Source organism: Clarias gariepinus, chromosome 14, assembly GCF_024256425.1.
Source record: "Clarias gariepinus isolate MV-2021 ecotype Netherlands chromosome 14, CGAR_prim_01v2, whole genome shotgun sequence".
NCBI lineage: Eukaryota > Metazoa > Chordata > Actinopteri > Siluriformes > Clariidae > Clarias > Clarias gariepinus.
Genome location: NC_071113.1, coordinates 1,934,139 through 1,955,272, shown reverse-complemented (window position 1 = coordinate 1,955,272; position 21,134 = coordinate 1,934,139). Strand labels below are relative to the sequence as shown.

General features: G+C 39.3%; 2 protein-coding genes across 2 annotated transcripts; both read left to right on the top strand.

Moving 5' to 3' along the window:
- The first annotated feature begins 1,062 nt into the window (after positions 1–1,062).
- On the top strand, positions 1,063–13,867 carry LOC128540822 (ADP-ribosylhydrolase ARH1-like). Its single transcript, XM_053510810.1, has 8 exons — positions 1,063–1,226; positions 10,760–10,865; positions 11,216–11,324; positions 11,408–11,506; positions 11,590–11,695; positions 11,780–12,046; positions 12,136–12,350; positions 13,289–13,867. Exons 1-8 carry the CDS (start codon positions 1,219–1,221, stop codon positions 13,435–13,437), a joined length of 1,059 nt encoding a protein of 352 aa, XP_053366785.1. The 5' UTR covers positions 1,063–1,218; the 3' UTR covers positions 13,438–13,867.
- A 1,730-nt stretch (positions 13,868–15,597) lies between these two features.
- LOC128540783 (ADP-ribosylhydrolase ARH1-like) lies at positions 15,598–21,112 on the top strand. Its single transcript, XM_053510762.1, has 8 exons — positions 15,598–16,048; positions 17,674–17,788; positions 18,541–18,649; positions 18,762–18,860; positions 18,957–19,062; positions 19,151–19,417; positions 19,745–19,959; positions 20,304–21,112. Exons 1-8 carry the CDS (start codon positions 16,041–16,043, stop codon positions 20,450–20,452), a joined length of 1,068 nt encoding a protein of 355 aa, XP_053366737.1. The 5' UTR covers positions 15,598–16,040; the 3' UTR covers positions 20,453–21,112.
- Positions 21,113–21,134: the final 22 nt, after the last annotated feature.

Sequence of the window (21,134 nt, the reverse complement as noted above, 5' to 3'; positions counted from 1 at the left end):
ACGTTTATTTTAATCAGACTTGTTCACAGATTTGTATTATTTTATACAGAATAATGATTTTAAACAATATAGACAAAATAATTCAGCAACATTAACAAAGCGCCCCAACCCACAGAAATGCAGAAGTTCTCTGATGTTAACCAGCTAGTCAAGTTTACCACAAAACTAACTAGCATTACTTTAAAAACTTCATTTTTTTCTTCACTGATTAAATGTAAAGTTACTTAATAAAACTCCTACACAAAAAAAAGTAGAAATATTACAATACAGTGCAATTCACATGTTTGTATTAATTTTCTCTTTAGTCTGAGAAGAAAAATTAATTCCCCAAGATGTTTATAAAAATACAGTAATATTCCCAGGTAGTATTTAATTTACAGTCAAACTAGGACTTGTGATGAAATTTCTGCTGAATGACGGCGTATAACTGATTGACATTTACAGAAGACTTCAAGCACAGTACGGTGATGAGACTCTTGGCCACAGTAAAACATCTAAAAGGTTCGAACGTTTTAAAGACGACCGTACATCCATGAATGACGATGCCTCGGAGCACACCGCAGTCGTTTCAGTGAACGTATTCAGCGAGTGGAACACCTCATCCTTAAAATTGATGTCACTAACGTGTGGAAGAGACGAATCTGTCTGTGTGAACTGTTCACACACTCATTCACCAACACCACTTGCACATTACAGGAAGTTTTTTTTTTTTGACCTCGCTCCAAGACATTTCCACATGTTTCGTAAAGTCATTAAGGGAGTTCCTGGGAGGCCACCATTTCAGACGTGAAGCAGGCAGTCTGATCATGGCTATGGCGTACTGAGAAAAACGTTCCTTAAAAATACACATAACATTTTTTCATGATTCTAAATGTAATGTATTGAGAGTGTATGTTTATGTCTTCTCAGTTCTGTACTCTGATGAAATCATACTGGTTTGAGTTTGCGTCTACAATAATCAGCTGATCTAGTGGAGACATCTAGTGGTGGTAAGTGTAACTGCAATCACTTCCGCGTTTACAATTCTTACTTCCTGGTTCTGGTTTTTACTTTCAAATTCAGATTCATGTAAACAGTGTGTGCGTGTGTGTGTGTGAGAGAGAGAGAGAGAGAGAGAGAGGGAGAGACTGTTGAGAAACCATAGGAGGTGGGATTTTAAAACATTTAATAATCTCATTTGAACTCTGAGAGACAGAGACACTAAACCAGAGGTGGACCATGGGGAGGTGAGACTTCATTTCTGTTTCATTCATTTATAACTGTTCACTTGTACATTTGTTTTCTTTATTCATAAAGTGATCTTGTACATCATGGTGTTTTTATTTAAGACAACACAGGGATCCTGACTTTCCGTAAAATTCTATTAAAATGTGCTGAAGGAATGTTTACTGTAGAGTCCAAACCCACAAGTTGGTGTCTGTTAGGTATTTGTGTAGCTATTATTATTATTATTATTATTATTATTATTGTGTTTTTAGTAAACATATACAGGGCTCAGGATGGTGCAGTATAGAGTGACATTCTTTTTTTTCAGCACAAAATAGAGAATATAATGAACTGAATTTTAGTTCATTTTAACCAAGACAGAGCAAAAAAAAAACATGAGTCACGTAGGGATACGGCTCTCTGTTAACAGACAAATTTCATATAAACACACATTCCAATCATTCTTGAGAACTGGGAAAAAAGAAAAAAACTATTTTAGTTCTTGAAACTTACACACACACACTCTCACACACACAGTATAAACAGTTCAGTATAAACACACTTAACAAAAAATGTAAATAAATAGCAAGAATAGAAAGAATAAACCAACAAACAAATAAATAACTTAAAATAATAGCCCTACTCTAACCCTACTAACCCTATTCTATACTAGTCTACTAACTCAATGGAAATAAAGCACAATTAGAATTTTAGGACAATAACATATAAGATGATTTCTGTGATTGTTTTAATGAGTTCACTAAAGAATTTCACAGAGGAAGGGTGATAGTTTAGGATGTGATTTTAGAAAATATACATTAATGAATGCAGAATTTGGCCATTAAAATATAAAAGTTGACAATGTATTCCAATGATTATATATCCGTTGAAATGAAAATACATAATTAAATGAGGTTAAAAACAGTGTAATATTTAAAGTAAGGGGCAAAAGGACATCCTTGCCTGAATCCTCATTCAAATTTTAACCTCTTTGAGGAAGAAGACTGTAGTATGACAGAGCTGTTAATGTCATTATAGAGTAGGGTGAGTGTAGTAATAAATATGTCACTTGAACTCAAGTTCAAGAGTTCAATGCTTTGAAAAAGTCTTAAAAAACAACAATGGAGTCAACATCAGTAAGATCTGCATAGATCGAGAACAAGCCTAATGATATTACTGATGTGACGTCTTTATGAAAAGACTTAAGTCTAATAGCAAAGACCAAGGCTATAATTTTATAATCAACATTTAAAAGTTTAATTAGACGTCGGTTTTTAGTTAGAAGATAGAGCAATATAACCGTGATTTAAGCTTTTTAAGTAAGAAGACAGCTTCAGTTATTCCTGAGAGTGATATGTCTGCTTCACAATCTGATCTTTTCTTCTTAGTAAAAACCATTACAAACTTTAAATTTGGTAAAATAATTGAAACACACATTTTGATTGAAACTGGACTTGTAAAAGGAGGAGATGGCCCATGAGATTTTCACTCGGTCTGTGCAGCGCACGCCATCAGCCATTAATCAGAAGAGAGGAGGATTATTTTCTTTTATATTTTCTCTTTTTTTCTCAAAATAAGTAAATAATTCAATTCAATTTTATTTGTATAGCGCTTTTAACACTTGGCATTGTCCCAAAGCAGCTTTACACAATCAAAAGAATTATTTAAGTTTGTATGGAATTTGAATGTCAAAATGGTCAGATCGTCCCTGGTGAACAAGCCGAGGGCGACAGTGGCAAGGAAAAACTCCCTGAGATGGTAATAGGAAGAAAACTTGAGAGGAACCAGAGTCAACAGGGAACCCATCCTCATCTGGGTGAATAAATAGTATTTCTCTTAGCATTCTTAAGCTATCTGGCACAAGACCTAGTGAAAGCACCTTTTGCCAATTCCTAATGATTTTGGTTCAGAAGTTCAGTTTGTATACTAGTTAATTCTGTCTCTTCCTCAGATAAAAGAGTCTAAACTCTTTAAGAAGTGGCGTATTTTAGTTCAATTTCGATTCTAAGAAGATATTTTTGAAAATGGTTATGTATATATTTTTGGGATCAGGGGTATTGCTTATTGTACTGTTCTCTTTATATGTTTTGCTTTTAAAGTGCGTAATATAGATAAACAGCAAGCCAAACTTTGTTTAAGAGCCAGGATATGAGCGCCTTGCTCCTTTAATAGTTCACTGTGTGGTTTACACAATCACTCTGCGGCCAATGAACTGAGTAAAACTGTAAATAAAATAAAAGAAATACAGAAAACTATTTAACCGTAACAACTTATCCGTTTAACAAGTAAAATACAGATACATCGCTGGTTGGGAGCATTCTCAATGCAGAGCACTAATGCAATTTGAGATCGGCAATCACAAACATAGTTAATTACACCACCTTTAAACTGAACATACTGGACATAATAATGATCTAAATGAACTTACACCCAGTGCTTTCAAAAGGATTTAAAAGACGGGTGCGGCAAAAACATGTGAAGGCTCGCTGGATCACGAGCTCGCCGTTTCGCTAGTTTGCCGTTTCCTGTTATCTAATATGCGTCACTCGCGAAAACACCTAAAAATAAGAGTCCACACTGCCACCTAGCAGCATGCGAAAATAAAACTTATGTCCATCATAAATTGTACACAGCTTAATTATCAATGCCACTATAACAGTCTGTGTTCAGTCTTATTTATTCCTCTTTGGCTAGCAGTAAGATAACATCAGAAATGGGTCTTAAGAATGTTTTCACGTTACCACCTGAGGTTATTCTAACCTCTACCTTGCGGACCCTTCCGTCATTACTCGGGAAGACGGATGTTATTAGGCCCGAAGGCCAGTCATTCCTTGGGCACTGAACTTGATTTGACAGCACAACATCTCCAGGGTGCAGATTTTGGTGAGTCTCATGCTACTTGCGTCAAGATTGGAGTGTACATTTCATATACTGATGTGTTCTTTTCTCCATCGGCTCGAAAACTCGTTAGCTAATGCCTGCACTCGCTTCCACTGACAATTCAAGGTCTTTTTCAATGTAGTTCTCAAACTGAACAGGTACTATGGACTTAGGGGTTAAGAGCATCGCTAGAGTGAGTATGCATGGAGAATAGGGATCTGCCGAGACAGGAACCAGAGGTGTCGCATTTATAATTGCCGACACCTCTGCCATCAGAGTGCAAAGTACTTCATGGGTCAAGTGAGCATGTTTCTTCTGTAAAAGCATACCGTCTAGAATCCTGCGGGTTACGCCGATGTGGGATGCATGTGGTGGATTAAATTCCCACGTACAGTTATTCTCATGACGGTATTTAAGACTAGTCTGGTTTTCCTTTGCTGGTTGCATGCCTAGTTCTTGGCTTGCTCCGATGAAGTTGGTTCCTCTGTCTTATCCGAGCTGTTTTGCTGGTCCTCTCACAGCAAAAAACCTTCGCAGAGCATTGATGCAACTGGCAGTGTTCATAGACTCTAACTTTTATGTGTACTGCTCGTGTACTCATACATGTTAAGAGTATACCCACCTTTTGTTTTTAGCTACACCACCTCTGGTGCGTCGAGTGACCACTGTCCATGGACCAAAAATGTATGTAAATCCCCACGTATGTAAATGAAGGAGATGTACTGAGGCGCTCAGGAGGAAGATCTGCCATCTTTTGAACTTCTTGCTTTCCTCTGAGTCTGCGGCATGCCACACAACAGGGAAGGATTGAATTTATCAGTCTTTTTCCCCCCCACAATCCACAAGCCAGCTCTCCCTTGATGGTGCACTTTGGAGTGGTAGTAACTCACCAACAGTTTTGCAACATGACCTTGTTTTGGGATGATGATTGGATTCTTTACCTCTGACTTGATTGAAGCATGCTTTAAACATTCTCGGACCCTCAAGAGACAGGTATTGTTGTAGGGGTCGAGATTCCACAGTGCACTTGAATGTGAAACTTTTCTGTTTCTTTGCAAAGCAATATACTCCTCCAGATATAGTTCTTTCTGGGCATGTAGAAGTATTAGTCTTTTTGCTGCTGTTTGCTCTTCAGGTGTGTGTATTTTGCTGCACTGATGCCATCCTTTGCATGTGTGGGATGTACTGATGGAGGTTGATGTATGAGAGCATGCTTGATGAATCAGAAAAGAGAATGTATTCAGCTATCTCTACAGCCAGTACTGTACCGTATAGCTCAAGGCTCAGGACGAGGTAACAGCTTTGCTTTGCCCAGCACAAATCCCACTTTGACTTCGCCTTCATCAGTCAGAGCTCTGAGGTAAGCCACAACTCCTATGGCCTAACTCAAGGCATCTGAAAAGGCAGAAAGTGTTAGAAAGTAAATAGTCTAAGTATATGTGTGTGATGAGAAGGTCAGCTTTTGAAGTGAGGTTTTTCATTCCTCCCACATGGTTTTCTTCTCTTGATGAAGGACTGTGGCCCAATCATGAGCCTCTTTGGTCAGCTCCCGTACCAATGCTCTGCCCCGGATTGTCACAGGTGCCACAAAGCCAAAAGGGTCAAAGAGGCTATTGACGATAGAGAGCACTCCATGATAAGTGTAGGGATGGTCGTTTGCTGTGACTTTGAAGGTGAAGGTATCTGTTTTTACTTCCCCAGTACAAACCCAAACTTCGTGGTGCAGGCCAATTCTCATTTCCAAAATTCAGATCTTGTGGAGCTTAATATTCGACTTGGAAAGTAATTCTTGAGTGCGCTTAAGTAGGTTGATCGCTTCAGCTTCTGTTGGAAAGGACAAAAGGCTGTCGTCCACATGGAACTACCTGTTAACAAAGTGTGAAGTGTCAGTTCCGTACTCTTGTTCACCCCGCTTTGCAGCTAACCGTAGACCGTATATAGCCACTGACGGAGAAGGACTATTTCCAAAAAATTGTACCCTCATACGGTAGTCCACCACGTCCTTGCTTATGTTGCCATCACAGTACCAGAGGAATCTCAAATAATTTCTGTGGTCCTCTTTTATCAAAAAACCATAGAACATCTGTTGGATGTCCGCCATAATTGCAATGTGATTTTTCCTGAACCATAGCAGCACACTTAACAGTGAATTGTTTAAGTCAGGGCCTGAGAGGAGAACATTGTTCAAAGAAATACCTTGGTATTGCGCGGTGGAATCAAATACCACCCGTATTTGACTCGGCTTTTGCGGATAATACACTCCGAAGATGGGCAAGTACTCTTTATCCTAGTAGATAGGTGGTGCTTTTTAAAAGGGTTTCTCCATGAAGGCAGGAAACTGTTCCTTCATCTCAGGGTTTCTACTCAGTGTGCAATGCAAAGAATTAAGGCGAGACCGAGCTTGTTCCCGATTATTTGGGAGTAATGGTCTGGGGGACCTGAATGGCAAAGGAGCGACCCAGTTTTTCTGTTTGTCTTGATGGAACTCTGTTTGCACAATCTTCAAAAAGGTCTCATCCTCGAAAGACATGGTCTTGTCAAATACCCTGAGTCCAAGTTTGTCTTATGCTTGCATACCTTCAGTAGCGTGATTGAATGCATGGGAAAAACCACCAGACTCTGGCATGGAGTGAAAAGTGATGGGCGGCCGTTGTCCAGGATGTGAGTTTTAAAAACACACACCATCGGCTTATGGGCTCTCTCAATGCAGACATCACCTACAATTACCCAGCCTAAATCTAACCTTTGCGCAAAACGTGCATCGCAAGGCCCATTGATGTGTTGTCTTACTTTGTGTACACAAATCACGTCTCTTCCCAGTAATACTAAGATCTGAGCATCAGGATTTAATTTTGGGATAAACTGTGCTACAGTTTTCAAGTGTGGGCAAGAGCAACTTCTGGAGTGGGGATTTCAGATCTGTTGCTCATTACCTTATTACACTCAATCAGTGGTGGGAGATCAAGACAGGTCTTACCATCCAGAGTCTCTGTTTGGAAGCCAACCGCTTACCTCCCAGCTGTTTCTATGGCACCTGCACATGTTCTTAACAGATACGGAGAGAGGTTACTTTGGATCCCGAATATTTTAAAGAATTCTCCTTTGGCTAGTGAGCGGTTGCTCTGATCATCAATTATGGCAAAAAGACACGCACCAAGCACATTTTTGCACAGGATCGCATTGGAGCACTTTCTCCATAGACTTCTGTACACTTTGAGATTACCTCAGAGGTAATGACATCCTATTGGTCCGTGTCTAGTTCCCACATTGGAGGTGTGAAGAGAGGCAGAGCTATGTCTGGATGCTTTACTGTGCAATGTCTATCAGAATCACACTAGGCACATTTGAGGACTGCAAGGACTGTAGCATTCTTTGGCTACATGATTTGGAGAGCTACACCTGAAGCACCTCTTATGTTATTTCAGAAGGTTCTTGCGTTCTACCAACAACTTTTTTCCGAAGGCTCTACATTTCCACAGGGGATGTGATTTATTGTGAATAAGGTAGTGCTTCGTCTCTTTCAAGCTCACTGAGTAAGACTCATCATTTTTAGAAACATCTGTCTCACGCACCAATACTTATACTCTACTAACACCATGTTTATAAAGGACATTTCGGACTGTGTGGCTACTGTTTGAAAACTTGAAACTAGAATCATTCCTTGCTTTAGCTTCACTGCAAACAAAATGAGTGAAGAACGAGAATGAAGGAAAACTGACCTTGTTTTCTTCCTTGAAGCGTGAGCCAGCGTACAGCCATTTCTTCTGCAGACTCGGTGGTAACTTCTCCACAATAGAAGTAATACCGCGAGGGGTATCAAGGTAAGCTAACCCTGGTAAGTACGCATCTCCTTTTGCTGCAAGTATCTCCATAAGTAGGTCTGCAAGCTCCCTGAGTTTCACATTGTCCTTCAGAGATAGACGTAGAAGGTTATCCCGGCGCATAAAAAGCCATTCATCACTTCTGGGGTGGCATAGCGTTTATGAAGTCTTGTCCTCGACATCTGAAGAGCAGCTTGTGGATTAGTAACATACACTGCTCGAATCCTCCCCACGTGATCTGACGATTCCTTCCCCAGCCACTTCCCCAGCCACTTAACTAACAAATCCAACTCTTCACTAGCTGACAGCTGTAAGTCTTGTATAGCGTTAACAAATGAAGACTCCCAGGCTCTGAAGTTTTCTGGATTATCGTCAAACTTTGTAAGCCCTGTGGTGACTAGCTCTCTACGAATCTATGAATTAAGCAAAGTCGAGCATAGGCGTGGCTTGGCTTTGAGAATAGTACTGTGTATCTTATTGGGCCATACAGCTTTTTGAAGCAGGATCTTGTGGAGATGCTTTAAATGCAGCATTTGGGGAGGGGATGAGGCAGATTGTATGGGGACTTTGACAATCTTGTGCTCTGTAGACGTTCGCTATCGTGTAATCTGTTCCGCTCTTGAACTGTATTTGTGTCTTCATCATATGCAGCATTCATGCTCTGAGACTTATCAATTAAACGTGGAGCCGATTCTTGCGCACAGGTTGATGAAGGGATATTCAGAGGTAGTGTAGAAAAGTCTAAGCTCCTCTGAGTATACTGTTTTACATATTCTTCCATTCTCTTTGAAATCACATCTGATGAAAGTGTGCTTATTTCACTGCGATTGTCATCACGTTCCATTGCTGACGCCTCTAACACTTCCGCTTCTGCCAGAGCAGCAGCAGCATCCCTTTCTAATCCCAATGCTTCCAGATTTGCTTCTACTGTAGCTCCTTCTTGGTTCAGCTTGGCTTTCTTCTTTTTCATTTCAAGCTGTCTTTTTATGAACGCCATCTTGCCATGTGTAGCTTCTGCTGAGGCTCTAGCTTTTGCAGCAGCACTAGCAACTGAGGACTTAGAGGAAGGTAATAAGCGTTAAGAATTCCCTCTGCTCCCCTCAGTTCACATTTTTGCTTCCTCTTGCACCTGCTGATCCATGGCTTTTTACTGTACTGTTCTCTTTATATGTTTTGCTTTTAAAGCGCGTAATATCAATAAACAGCAAGCCAAATTCTGCATAAGAGCTAGGATATGAGCGCCTTGCTCCTTTAATAGTTCAGTGTGTGGTCAATGAACCAAGTAAAACTGTGGCCAATGAACCGAGTAAAACTGTAAATAAAATGAAAGAAATACCGAAAATCATCTAACCGTAACAACTTATCCGTTTAACAAGTAAAATACAGATACATCGCTGGTTGGGAGCATTCTCAATGCAGAGCACTAGTGCAATTTGAGATCGGCAATCACAAACATAGTTAATTACACCACCTTTAAACTGAACATACGCTTCTGCAATATAAGCTGGACATAATAATGATCTAAATGAACCTACAGCCAGTGCTTTCAAAAGGATATAGAAGAAGGGTGCGGCACAAACATGTCAAGGCTTGCTGCATCACGAGCTCGCCCTTTTCGCTAGTTTGCCGTTTTCTGTTACCTAATATGCGTCACTTGCGAAAACACCTCAAATTTAGAGTCCACCCTGCCCGCCTAGCGGCAGGCGAAAATAAAACTTATATTGAACATGAAAGTATCACAAAAATATAATAGATTGCTTATTCATTCGTTTGTCCCAACCTGGACGCATCATGTATTTTCCGTGTCATGATTGCGTAAGCTCTTAAAGGGGCGGGACCTTGCAAACCAGCTGCCAATCAGCAAATAGGTAATGAACATGGCTGAAACGTCAAACTTCAACACAGCAGTAACAGCTGAAATCACTTAGAGGCTTCTGTAGGTGTGATGAGTAATGATTTGAAATTGTGATGGAAGAAGAAGTGAACTATGACATCATTATCTGTGTGTTTTACAGGAAAAAGATTGCACTTACACGTGTGTGATTTCACGTTGATTACACCTGACTTAACTTTATTGATCAGTGGACTTATGGAACTGATTTTATCACTATTTGATCTGTCTACTTCAGTTCTGTGACTGTTGATCCTTTACGCATTGCTCAACTTTAGTAAGCTGGTTTTTCTCATCTGGTTTTGCTGAGACGTATAATTGTGTGCCGTCAACATAACAATGAAAACTAAAACCATGCTTACGGACTATGTTGCCTCAAAAAAGCATGTAAAGGGAAACAAGCAGTGGCCCTAAAACCGAACCCTGTGGAACACCAAACTCCACTAAACATGCAGAATAAACACCACTTAAACATACGATCAGTCAAATAGGATCTGAGCCAGGAGATGGCTGTTCCTGTAATTCCTATTACATTTTCTAATCTGTGAAGGAGAATACTATGATCAATGGTGTCAAAAGCTGCACTGAGGTCCAGTAACACAAGAATAGTGACACAACCCTGGTCAGAGGCCAATGGGAGGTCATTTACTTCTTTGTGGCCTAAATCCTGACTAATAATAAGTTTTATATATAAAGATTTGCTTCTGCAAATTTGAAGGTGAGGTTTTTCAGACAGAAAATTAATCAGTTAAGTTTCCACATTTAGAACACATATTGTAAAGATTTAGAAATGTATACAAAGAAAATGTGACCTATGACATCATTATCTGTGTGTTGTTTTACAGGAAAAAGTGCAGTGGTCAGTAATTAAGCTAACTGCTGATTACACCTGACTTATCAAGATTCACTAATGGACTTTGTGTAAATCTAATATTATCACTATTTGATCTGTCTACTTCAGTCCTGCGACTGTTGATCACTACAAGGCCGGCATGGTGCTGAGCGGCGTGGGTGACGCTCTCGGCTTCAAGTGGGAGTTTGTGTATTCCGGACTACAAATCGAAAAGGTATAAAACACAATTATTACTATTGTCCTAAAGCATTTTATCCAGTCATGACAAAGTTTAATGTTATAATTTAAGACAACAAATAAGAAATGATGTCATACGTCAGTAAAACCTTATGGATATCTTATCATCACACCCATGTATGAGTTCTTACACAAAGCATTGATTGAAAACCTGGAACCAAACAGTTTTCACATATATACTGTGTATTGATACCAAAACTGGAATAGTTCTGGGACATAAAGTGTCACTCACAGCGTTTGAACCAGTCGGAATAAATTATGATTTTTATTTTTATTTTTTGCTTGTGATGCAAAAGAATAACGCATTCACATGTTTCAATTTTGTAGGACGTTCATAGGTTCGGGGGAGTTAAGAACATTACTGTTAGCCTTCCTGATTGGCCAGTCAGTGATGACACAGTGCTTCACTTGGCGACCGGTGAAGCTTTAGCCACAGGTTCATCATCCTACTACTAAATCATACTTTCCCACAGCGTGTCTAAATGCACTGTGCTAAAACCGCATGTTATTATCTTGTAGGTAAGGAAGGTGAGGAGCTTCTGCATGAGGTGGCTTTCCATTACATAGAGGGTATGAAGGACATGTCTGGAAGGGCTCCAGGAGGGGCAACCATCAATGGTAAAAACACAGCATGGATCGTCTCATCAGAGGTTCACAACAAATCAATGTTTTTACTTTATACTTCTGGTGTTTCATCATAGGTGTGGATCAATTGAAACCAAAAGCTAAAGGAGGCTACAGAATCGCTTATAACAGAACAAGTGGCGGATGTGGAGCTGCCATGAGGGCTATGTGCATCGGTCTGAGGTTGGAATAAATTAACATGTACTGTATCCTGTGTATTAAAACATCACTTTTCACTTGACTGACTCTACAGTACCTTTGCACCAGATACCCTCGACCAGAGCAGCTCTCCTCACTGGTTGCCGTTGCCGTGGAGACTGGAAGAATGACCCACACACATCCGACCGGATTCCTCGGTGCTGTTGCTTCTGCGTTGTTCGCAGCCTATGCCATCCAGCGCCGTCCAATCACAACCTGGGGGCTGGGTTTAGTAAAGGAGGCGTGTCCAGTCGCGAAGGAGTTTGTGAAGTCAGCGGGATATGCCGTTCCTGAAACAGAGAGAGACTGGGGATACTTTACTGAGAAATGGGAAAAGTAAGATTTATGATCTGCATTGTAGTGGACCTTATGGTATCATCTGAAGAAATAATAATTATATCAGTGATGTCACTTACTTCTTTCAGGTATCTAGAATTGAGGGGTTTGTCATCAGGAACTGGTCCTGTGGTCTTTCCTGAGGTTTACACAACTGCTGAACGCGACGAAGCATACAAAAGCTTTAGCTGGTCTGGATGGGGGGGGAGCAGTGGTCACGATGCACCCATGATTGCTCTGGATGCCCTCCTGGGGGCGGGGTCAGACTGGGAGGAGCTATTGAGCCGAGGAGCATTTCATGGAGGTGATTTTTCCTCACAGCCCATTTTGAATGCGATGAGCACTGCTCTCAGGGTGTTCTGTTTAAGGGTCATTTCAGGTATTGTTTGGTGAGCTTTTGCTTTGGCTCCATCTTGTCACCTGCTCTGTGGTTCACTTTCAGTACCTCCTTTTAAGCTTTAATATTCATTCCATATCCTTGTTTTAGTTTACTCTACAATTGATGTAAAAAAGAGAGCAATGCTAAGAAAGGACCTTTGGAAATAATGTTGACTTGTTGTTAATCTTGATATTGGATATAATTTTGTTGATTTGCAGCCTAAAATGAAGACACAGGTTTTTTTTTATCTAGCTGTACATACTTTTTGATGAAACTCATCATCTCAATTTCACGCAAAGCTGGAGCATTTTAGCCCTGGTAGTGCACCTATAGCAAACTACGGGTGGCAAAACATTGGGAAAAGATCTCCTGGGTAAAGTCAGGAGTTAAATAAATAAATAAATAAAAGGCTTTATCACAGACTAGAAGCACAGTAAAGTCTATTATTAGGAAGTAAATGGTATTTGTTACAACACAGCCGCTTCCTGAATCAGGTTGCTGCTTCAAACTTGATGAAAGAGCCAGAAGTAAGCTGGACAGAGAGACCACCAAGAGGCCCACAGCAACTCTGAAGCAGTTGCAGGAATTTGTGACACTGAGTCGTCATGGTGTGCATATAAGAACAATATCACATCGTCTCCACAAATGGCTCGTATGGAAGATTTGCAAATAAAAGTCACTCCTTAAGAAAAGCCATATGCAGTCACGACTGAGTTTTGCAAAAATGCAGTTGGTCAGATGAGGCGAAAGATTGTATTATTTGGTCAAAAACATTAGAACCTAATCCAAATAACACCATTCCTACAGTGTATTTACTGTAAATATTTGTAACATCATCTGGTTGTTCTTTTGGTTCTGTGCAGGAGACAGCGACAGCACGGCGGTCATAGCCTGTTGTTGTTGGGGTCTGATGTACGGGATGAACGGAGTGCCCAAGTGTAACTACACTAAACTGGAGTACAGGGACCGGCTGGAGAAGTGTGCCGAGAAACTTTACACGTTATCAAACTAAATACTTCAGTTCAATTCATTGTAGCTTTAAAGGCAAATTAGCTGCTTCCAGCCATGCCCCTTTGTGGAAGTGCATTTTTCTCAAATGCCAAAATATGGGAAAACAAACTTCCATGAAAATGGGTGCTAAACAAAATACCTTTAACTTTAGCCACGTGCAGGCTTTTTATGCTTTTAGATATTTGCCACCAATTATCATGCATTTCACAAGAACCAAAAAGGGCTTTAAGTACGAACATACATGCATTTCATAAGAAACATATTTACACATTGAAAGTTTCCAAAGATACACTTGAGAATGTGCTTTTTAGTGCTAAGTAAAATTTAATAAAATATGCTCAAAATACACTCAGAAATACTATATAAACGTATGCAGAATGCATATTGAGAGACATTTTAATCACATAAATAAAAGATTACATGACACATGATTCTGAGTCTTTTTTTAATTTTGTAACTATAATAAATAATACTGTACACACAGAAACTGAATTAACCCAAGTACCGAAGAAACAGATACAGTACGTCAACATTTAAAGATTGCCAAAGACTCAGCTGTATGGATATCTAGAGTTAGTTTATTCCATCACCTTGGTGCCAGAATAGAAAAGAGTTTAGATGCGTTCCAATTCTATTGATCACTCGTTTTTAATGTGTATGGGATCAATTTAAATGTAAATAGAATTTTTATAATCATAAAGCTGGTTGAATAAAATTTGTACATATTCAGTATAGTATGTGTTGCTTTTGTGGTCATTTTGTACGTATGAAAGAATTACTACCCTAATTAGATTAATTCATATTGGATTAAATAAAAATTTTGTTCTACTGTATAGCCATTAGAATACAGTGTGGGTGAATACATATACACTAACATCAATATGTAACGCTGTTCAACAAAATTTTATCTGTATAGTGCTTTTAACAATTGTTATTTTTGCAAAGTAGCTTTACACAATTAAAATTATGGAAGTTTGTGTGAAATGTGAATGTGTAAGAATCAAAATGGCCAGACTGTCCCTATGTGTGTATTTAGTTGATGAAGAGCTTGTTTTGCACCTGTGGGACCTGGTCAAGACTCACATGCACATTCACACACTACGGGTAATTTGGGAACGCAAATTAGCCTAATCAAATGTGTTTGGACTGTGTGAGGAAACCGGAGTACCTTGAAGAAACCCACCAAGCATGGGGAGAACATGCAAACTCAGACCCTGAGGGGGAAGTCGAATCCAGACAGTGGAGGTGCTAAGCCGACAGTGCTAACCACTAAGCCACCGTGCTGCCAAACTCTACTTTAAACCAGAATTTCCTGGCACAAATATAAAAGCTTCGGTCCAGTAGCTTATACAGGGCCAAAATTTGTGTTGCGCACGATGATCATAAGCACACTCAGTTGTTGAGGAAAACACAATTACTATTTTAGCCCTGATAAATAAAAATATTATATTGAAAAAGGTTGTAGTCCAAGTACTCCTAATTACTCAAAACAGGGAGCCAAATACACTCCCTGTTCGGTAATCGGAGAGTGAATCACAGATAACAAATGGAAAAAGTAGATAAAAGGATAAAGATGAAGTTTTGTCTTAAAACCACTCCAGCGTGTTAAAATTCACTTATACCAATTCAGCGCTGTTATTTCAGCCAAAGTGAAAATATGAACTAATCCCAGTAAAAATATTCACTTTATCTTTTCTAATTAATATCTATTGGTGCAGGTGTTTGTTTACATTGAGACAGTAGCGCATTAGTAGATTATTTTAAAGTAGATTATTAAATCCCACACATAACTGTTCATAACATCACTTTTACTCCACATTTAGATTTTTCACTTTATGGTGCAGGTTAAACTTCAGGCAGAGATCTAAGGACTGCAGGAGTTTTATTCAATTTTGTCCACATGTCACAGCATCATGCAAAACTGTGACTGGACAGATATACAGACATACAGACGGACAGACAAAGATTTTCTGAGTGGTTTCTGATCCTCCGATGGATGGAAGATATAATTGAAAGGGCGAGTTCTTACCAATGTAAAGATGAAACCTTTATAATATTTCAATATTTACTTAATATTAAACCAAAATAAAAATGGCAAAATCTAGGGATTTTGGATAACTCCACAAATTATCACAAAATACATAAGGGACATACATTATATTTGGCTGAACTGATTACAGTCTGTAGAAAGTTTTATTACAATTTTATATACATTTAAACTGAAGGGGGGAAAAACATTAGTTAACTTGTAGTAATTTTAGTTTCTGTACAGTTCATAGACACCCCCTTACACACACACACACACACTCCCCCCTTCACTTGTCCTAAAATAGCCAACGGCCTTCTTCTCCTCTTTCAGCTGCTATTTTTGTAAAGGCCAGTCGCAGAGATAAAAGAACCAACGCAAAATCTCTGAAGCTAGTTTTTATTCTGTCGCGAATACATTTAAACTAAAATAGGCCGCTGGATTAAAAAAAAAACAAAAAAAAAACCCGTCGCAGGAAAAGTACAAGAAGGCCGCAGCGGGAAAAGTTCGGATCCGCGGTGTCGCCTGAGCGACTGAACCGACCGGCGAGTCCCCTGATTCCGCGGAGGAACATTAGCATGGCCGGGTGGGTTAGCAAAGGGGCAAAAACTCATTAAATAAATAAGAATAAAATATTAATGCAACAAATGTAACGAGTTAAATTTAGTATCGTAATTCAAGTTTTTTTTTCTACTTTTACTGCACTTTATTTTGTACTTAATTTTTTTTTTTTAGTTATGAGCTTTAAAATGATTTGTGTTTTTTTAATTAAATAAATGTATTTATTCAGCCAGTTTAATCTTCTTCATGATTCTAAATGCAATTTCTCTTATCTAATTTATCTAATCTTATTTCATCGTACCTTCAAATCACTCACTGGCTATACAAATGTTAATATTAATCTTTTATATTTTTGTAATGCATTAAATGATACACATATTATTTGTGAGCAATCCCACCCCACCCCACCCCCCCATCTCTGATGTCACACCTGTACCTGTCTGCAGATAAAATAATAAACCCACTGATTTCAGTATCCTCACATGTACCAGTTATTAATTTTGACATCACTGATTGCAATGCTTTTTAAAATATCATTTAATTGAATAATTTTTTTGTGATTATCATAATTGTTTAACTGTCTAGCACTGACTGCATTGTCCATGAAAGGAGTCTTATCAAAATTTTTCATAATATATCTACATTCAATATATGATATAATCAAAGTATACGAGGTGGATTCAAAAAACGATTAGAGCGCCACAGATTTGATTGCTTTTGCCGTCCGTCCTCCCTAAGACACCTTAACCTGGACACCTGGCAGTAGAATTCACTATTGACCGTCTGGCTCCTGGGGACGAATTCTCAACACAAAACCTTGAATATAGAAAAAGACGATGAGCGTGCACACGATCGAGCAGCGGACCTGCCTCGCCTGTTTGGTCGAGGAATTGATGGGCTGTTCCACTGGAAAGACTGTCGCTTCGTCTCAGGGTCGTAACCATTACAACCAAGTTTCGTCACTGGTAATAATCCTAGACATCCACAGCGCACTGTCAGCGTTCTTGTAGACTTTGACGAAACATTCCTTCTGCTCCTGGGTCAGCAGCCTGCGGACGAACTCGGCAGCAATACGCTTGCTGATGTTTAAATCACACGTGGAAATCACCTGGACTGTTCCGCATGACATACCGACAATGGCAGCAATGTTGTGGATAGTTCTCAGACGATCATCAAGTTGACGAATTGTTTCTACATTTTCAGGCTTGTTGAAGGTCTTTTTTAAATTCCAGTGATGTTCTTCAGCTCTTGAAGTGCACGTACCACTCAAAACATCCTAAATGACTCGTTGCAGCGCCATAAACTTTCCGTATCATGTAAAACGTCTCTTTGGCAGATTTGCCAAGTTTCATGCAGAATTTCACGCTCACTCTTTGTTTTAACTTGCTGTCCATGATAAAATAGCAGACGTGGAAACGCACATGGTCAGAACAGCACCAGTTGCACAGCTTCCGATGTACACAGGACAATGTCTTTTGGCACATTGACTTATGAATGTTGGTGCTCCCTATGACAGTGTGTGCAGCCTGGTGCTGCTATCTATTGGCATGTTACAAAACTGGTCTCGAAACTTTTTGATACCACCTTGTATTGAGTCATAAAATTGACTTCATCGTGTTTGATCTAATCTCTGTATGTCTCGCTGTTCAGTCCTGCTGGTCTTGAACACTATAAGGTGGGCATGTTGCTGAGCGGAGTTGGAGATGCTCTGGGTTACAGAAATCAGCTGTGGGAATACAACGAGTCCGGCCCAGCCATCCATCAGGTTTGTCTCATAAACAGATCAGTGCATTATGAATGCACTACGATGCATTAATAGCTCATAACATATTCAATTCCGTTTTATTTATAAAGCGCTTTTAACAATAAACGCTTTACAAAATCAAAAAGGAAAATTAAGGTAATTAGTTTGAAATGTGAGGAAATATGTACAGTATTAATCAAAATGATCAAATTGTTCCTGATGAGCAAGCCAAGAGTGATGGTGGCAAGAATAAACTCTCTGAGATGACAACAGGAAGACAATTTGAGAGGAACCAGACTCAACAGGGAAGCCATCCTCATTTGTCTGGATGAGGATAAAAAAGAAAAAGTTTTGTAATGATTTGAGAGTGTGTGAAGGTGAGTTGTGGACCGTGTCTATAAAATGACAAGCAAGTGGCAAATCCAATTACACATGTTCTCAGACAAAGGCCTAAATTATTATTTATTTACATTATTTACATTACTCCCAATTATTTGTACTAGTAAAAAATGAACAATACTGACTATTGCCCCTTTAAATGGTAATCAAACAGAAAAAAAGTTTTTGTACATAAAACTTACATACAATATGTTTCTAATAATGTATTAAACTACATTATAGATAATCTTTGGCTAAAATTTACAGCGACCTCCCAAACTGGACATTGGGAGTTTTTAAAACAGTGGTTGTTCCTGTGGAATCTGCTTTGGTGAGATAGCTTTACTATAATGAGTTTATGCACAGACATAACTAGCTCTATTACCATTTTGTAGGAACTACAGGAGCTTGGCGGCCTAAAGAACATCACTGTTCAACTTCCTGATTGGCCAGTGAGTGACGATACAGTCCTCCACCTGGCCACTGCCGAGGCTTTAGCCACAGGTTTGGCTTTCAGAAAGGTTTCATTTTCGTTGATTCATTCCAACAGAAAAGCAATTGGAATTCTACTTTAAATTGTCATTACATCACATATAGATAATTGTTCCTGTCTCAGGAAAGGAAGGTGAGGATCTGCTGCATGAGGTGGCATCTCGTTATGTGGAGGGTATGAAGGATATGGAAGGGAGGAAACCGGGACCATCGAGCATCCTGGGTAAATCAGTAACGAGTAAAGAGTCATGGCCTCATTTTAGAGGAGCTTAAATGACTGAAGAACATCGATAAAGATGAATTACGGGTCTCTCCATAGGTGTGTCTCAGTTAAAACCAGGTACAGAAGGGGGCTACAGAATAGCTTACAATCCAGATGGGACAGGATGTGGAGCTGCCATGAGGTCCATGTGCATTGGGTTGAGGTGCAGCCAAGAAAAAGGTTCACAAAAAAAGTAATTTCCCAATGGTATGACGTATTTAAACTACTAAAGTACTAATTTTTATAACCAGGTACCCTCAACCGGAGCAGCTCTCCTCTTTGGTCACTGTTGCCATGGAGACCGGCAGAATGACCCACCCTCATCCGACCGGATTCCTCGGTGCTGTTGCTTCTGCGCTGTTCACAGCTTACGCTGTCCAGCGTCGTCCAATCATGACCTGGGGGCTGGGCTTACTAAAGGAGGCCTGTCCAATAGCAAGGGAACTTGTGAAGTCATCAGGATATGCCATTTCTGAGACAGAGAGAGACTGGGGATACTTTATGGAGAAATGGAAATGGTGAATATGATCGCTGTGTCTTTTACAGTTTAAATTTATAAAGTATGTTCAATACATCATATAGCTAATCTTTTCAGAAGGATTTTTAATCGTTTATACATACATTAACTCATTGTATTATCAAACAGACATTTTTGAGTGAACATGGCTACCTGTGTAAAGATTTTATAATAGAAAACAAGTTACACTCTTGTATATGATCTTGTTTTATGTTAACTATGTAACTAAATTAAGTAGCATACCTAGATTAGTATCTTAAATGAACATATTAAATGACACTAGCTTGAACTTTACCATCTCAAAAAAAGATTATTTTTCTTTTCTCAGGTATCTTGAATTGAGAGGCTTGTCCTCAGGAACGGGTCCAGTGGTGTTTCCTGAGCAGTATGGACCAGCTGAACGTGACGAGGCATATAAAAGCTTCAGCCTCTCAGGATGGGCGGGGCGAAGTGGTCACGATGCGCCAATGATAGCTCTGGATGCTCTCCTGGGGTCGGGGTCGAACTGGGAGGAGCTAATGAGCCGTGCAGGTTTCCACGGAGGTCAGTAATGTAGACCAAAGTCAGTTAGCGCATTACGCTTATTTCTTACGCCTGTTGGGGAACTATTAAAGGTTTTATGTAGGTGCCAACAAACAATAGTTAATTTTTTTGTTTTTAGATATTTAACTAGCATTATTACCCATGCGAAGAATCCTTTTGAAAACAGTTCAGGGTAATTTTAAGTCTAACTACAGGCAACATGAGTGACTTGTCATCTGCTCTTGTGAATGGAGTATAAGATGCAAAGTTATAAATAAACTTGGTGCTTATTTCAACGTGATGTTATTTTAAACGCTAATGTTCAGTATTGTTCAGAACCTGTTTATTCTTTTGGTTCTCTGCAGGAGACAGCGACAGCACAGCCATTATTGCGTGTTGTTGCTGGGGTTTGATGTACGGCTTAGAGCAAGTCCCCGAATGTAACTACACCAGCCTGGAGTACAGGGACCGCCTGGAGAACAGTGCTGAGAAACTTTACGCTCTGTCACACTGAAACCATCCCATCATTTCATCATCATTATCTCACCGGATGAAATCAAAAATCGTTTACTTAAAAAGGAAATTTAACTGTAGTTAGCTAGACTTTGTTTGGTAACGTTGCATCTGCAGAAACAGAGTCATGTATTAGTGTGTTACCTTTCTATCCATTACTGTACTATTGTGCTGCTTTGTGCAGTAAGTTATGATACTCTAATCTTGTTTAACTGCGTTGGGCAGAAATCAGAAATTAAAAACCATGTCTTAAATCAGTGCAGGTTACAGTAAAATGTAGGCCAGCTAGCTATCTAATCACAGTTACTGCTCAGATTGAAGTTTGTACGAAATCCTTTTTCTTGCTAGCTAACTCATAGCAAACTACAAGCACTGTCTGTACAGTAGGTGATCTGGATGAAATGCCTAACATTTTTTTGTTATTGAATTTAGATCATGGCAGATCATGTTGTGTTAGCTAAATTGTACAGTAGTATGACCAATTCACCTGGTACTGACAAAACACTTAGGATTTGGTGACAGGAATACTTAGGTCACCTAGGTATAACGAACTGGACATGCTACGTGCCACGTTGTCTTACCAAAGCTAGCTAAATGTAATGTTAAACATAACATTAACATTATTTGATTATCAGCATATGCACAGCAATCACTGAGTAAATAAATAAATTTACTTTAAAATG

What these genes read in the sequence shown, in the direction of transcription:
- LOC128540783 (XM_053510762.1), top strand. An exon ending in TCCATGTGCATTGGGTTGAG is followed by an intron (nt 19,063 to 19,150) that starts GTGCAGCCAAGA and finishes TTTTATAACCAG; the next exon opens with GTACCCTCAACCGGAGCAGC. An exon ending in TTTATGGAGAAATGGAAATG is followed by an intron (nt 19,418 to 19,744) that starts GTGAATATGATC and finishes TTCTTTTCTCAG; the next exon opens with GTATCTTGAATTGAGAGGCT.
- LOC128540822 (XM_053510810.1), top strand. An exon ending in CCGGACTACAAATCGAAAAG is followed by an intron (nt 10,866 to 11,215) that starts GTATAAAACACA and finishes TCAATTTTGTAG; the next exon opens with GACGTTCATAGGTTCGGGGG. An exon ending in GCTATGTGCATCGGTCTGAG is followed by an intron (nt 11,696 to 11,779) that starts GTTGGAATAAAT and finishes CCTTTGCACCAG; the next exon opens with ATACCCTCGACCAGAGCAGC.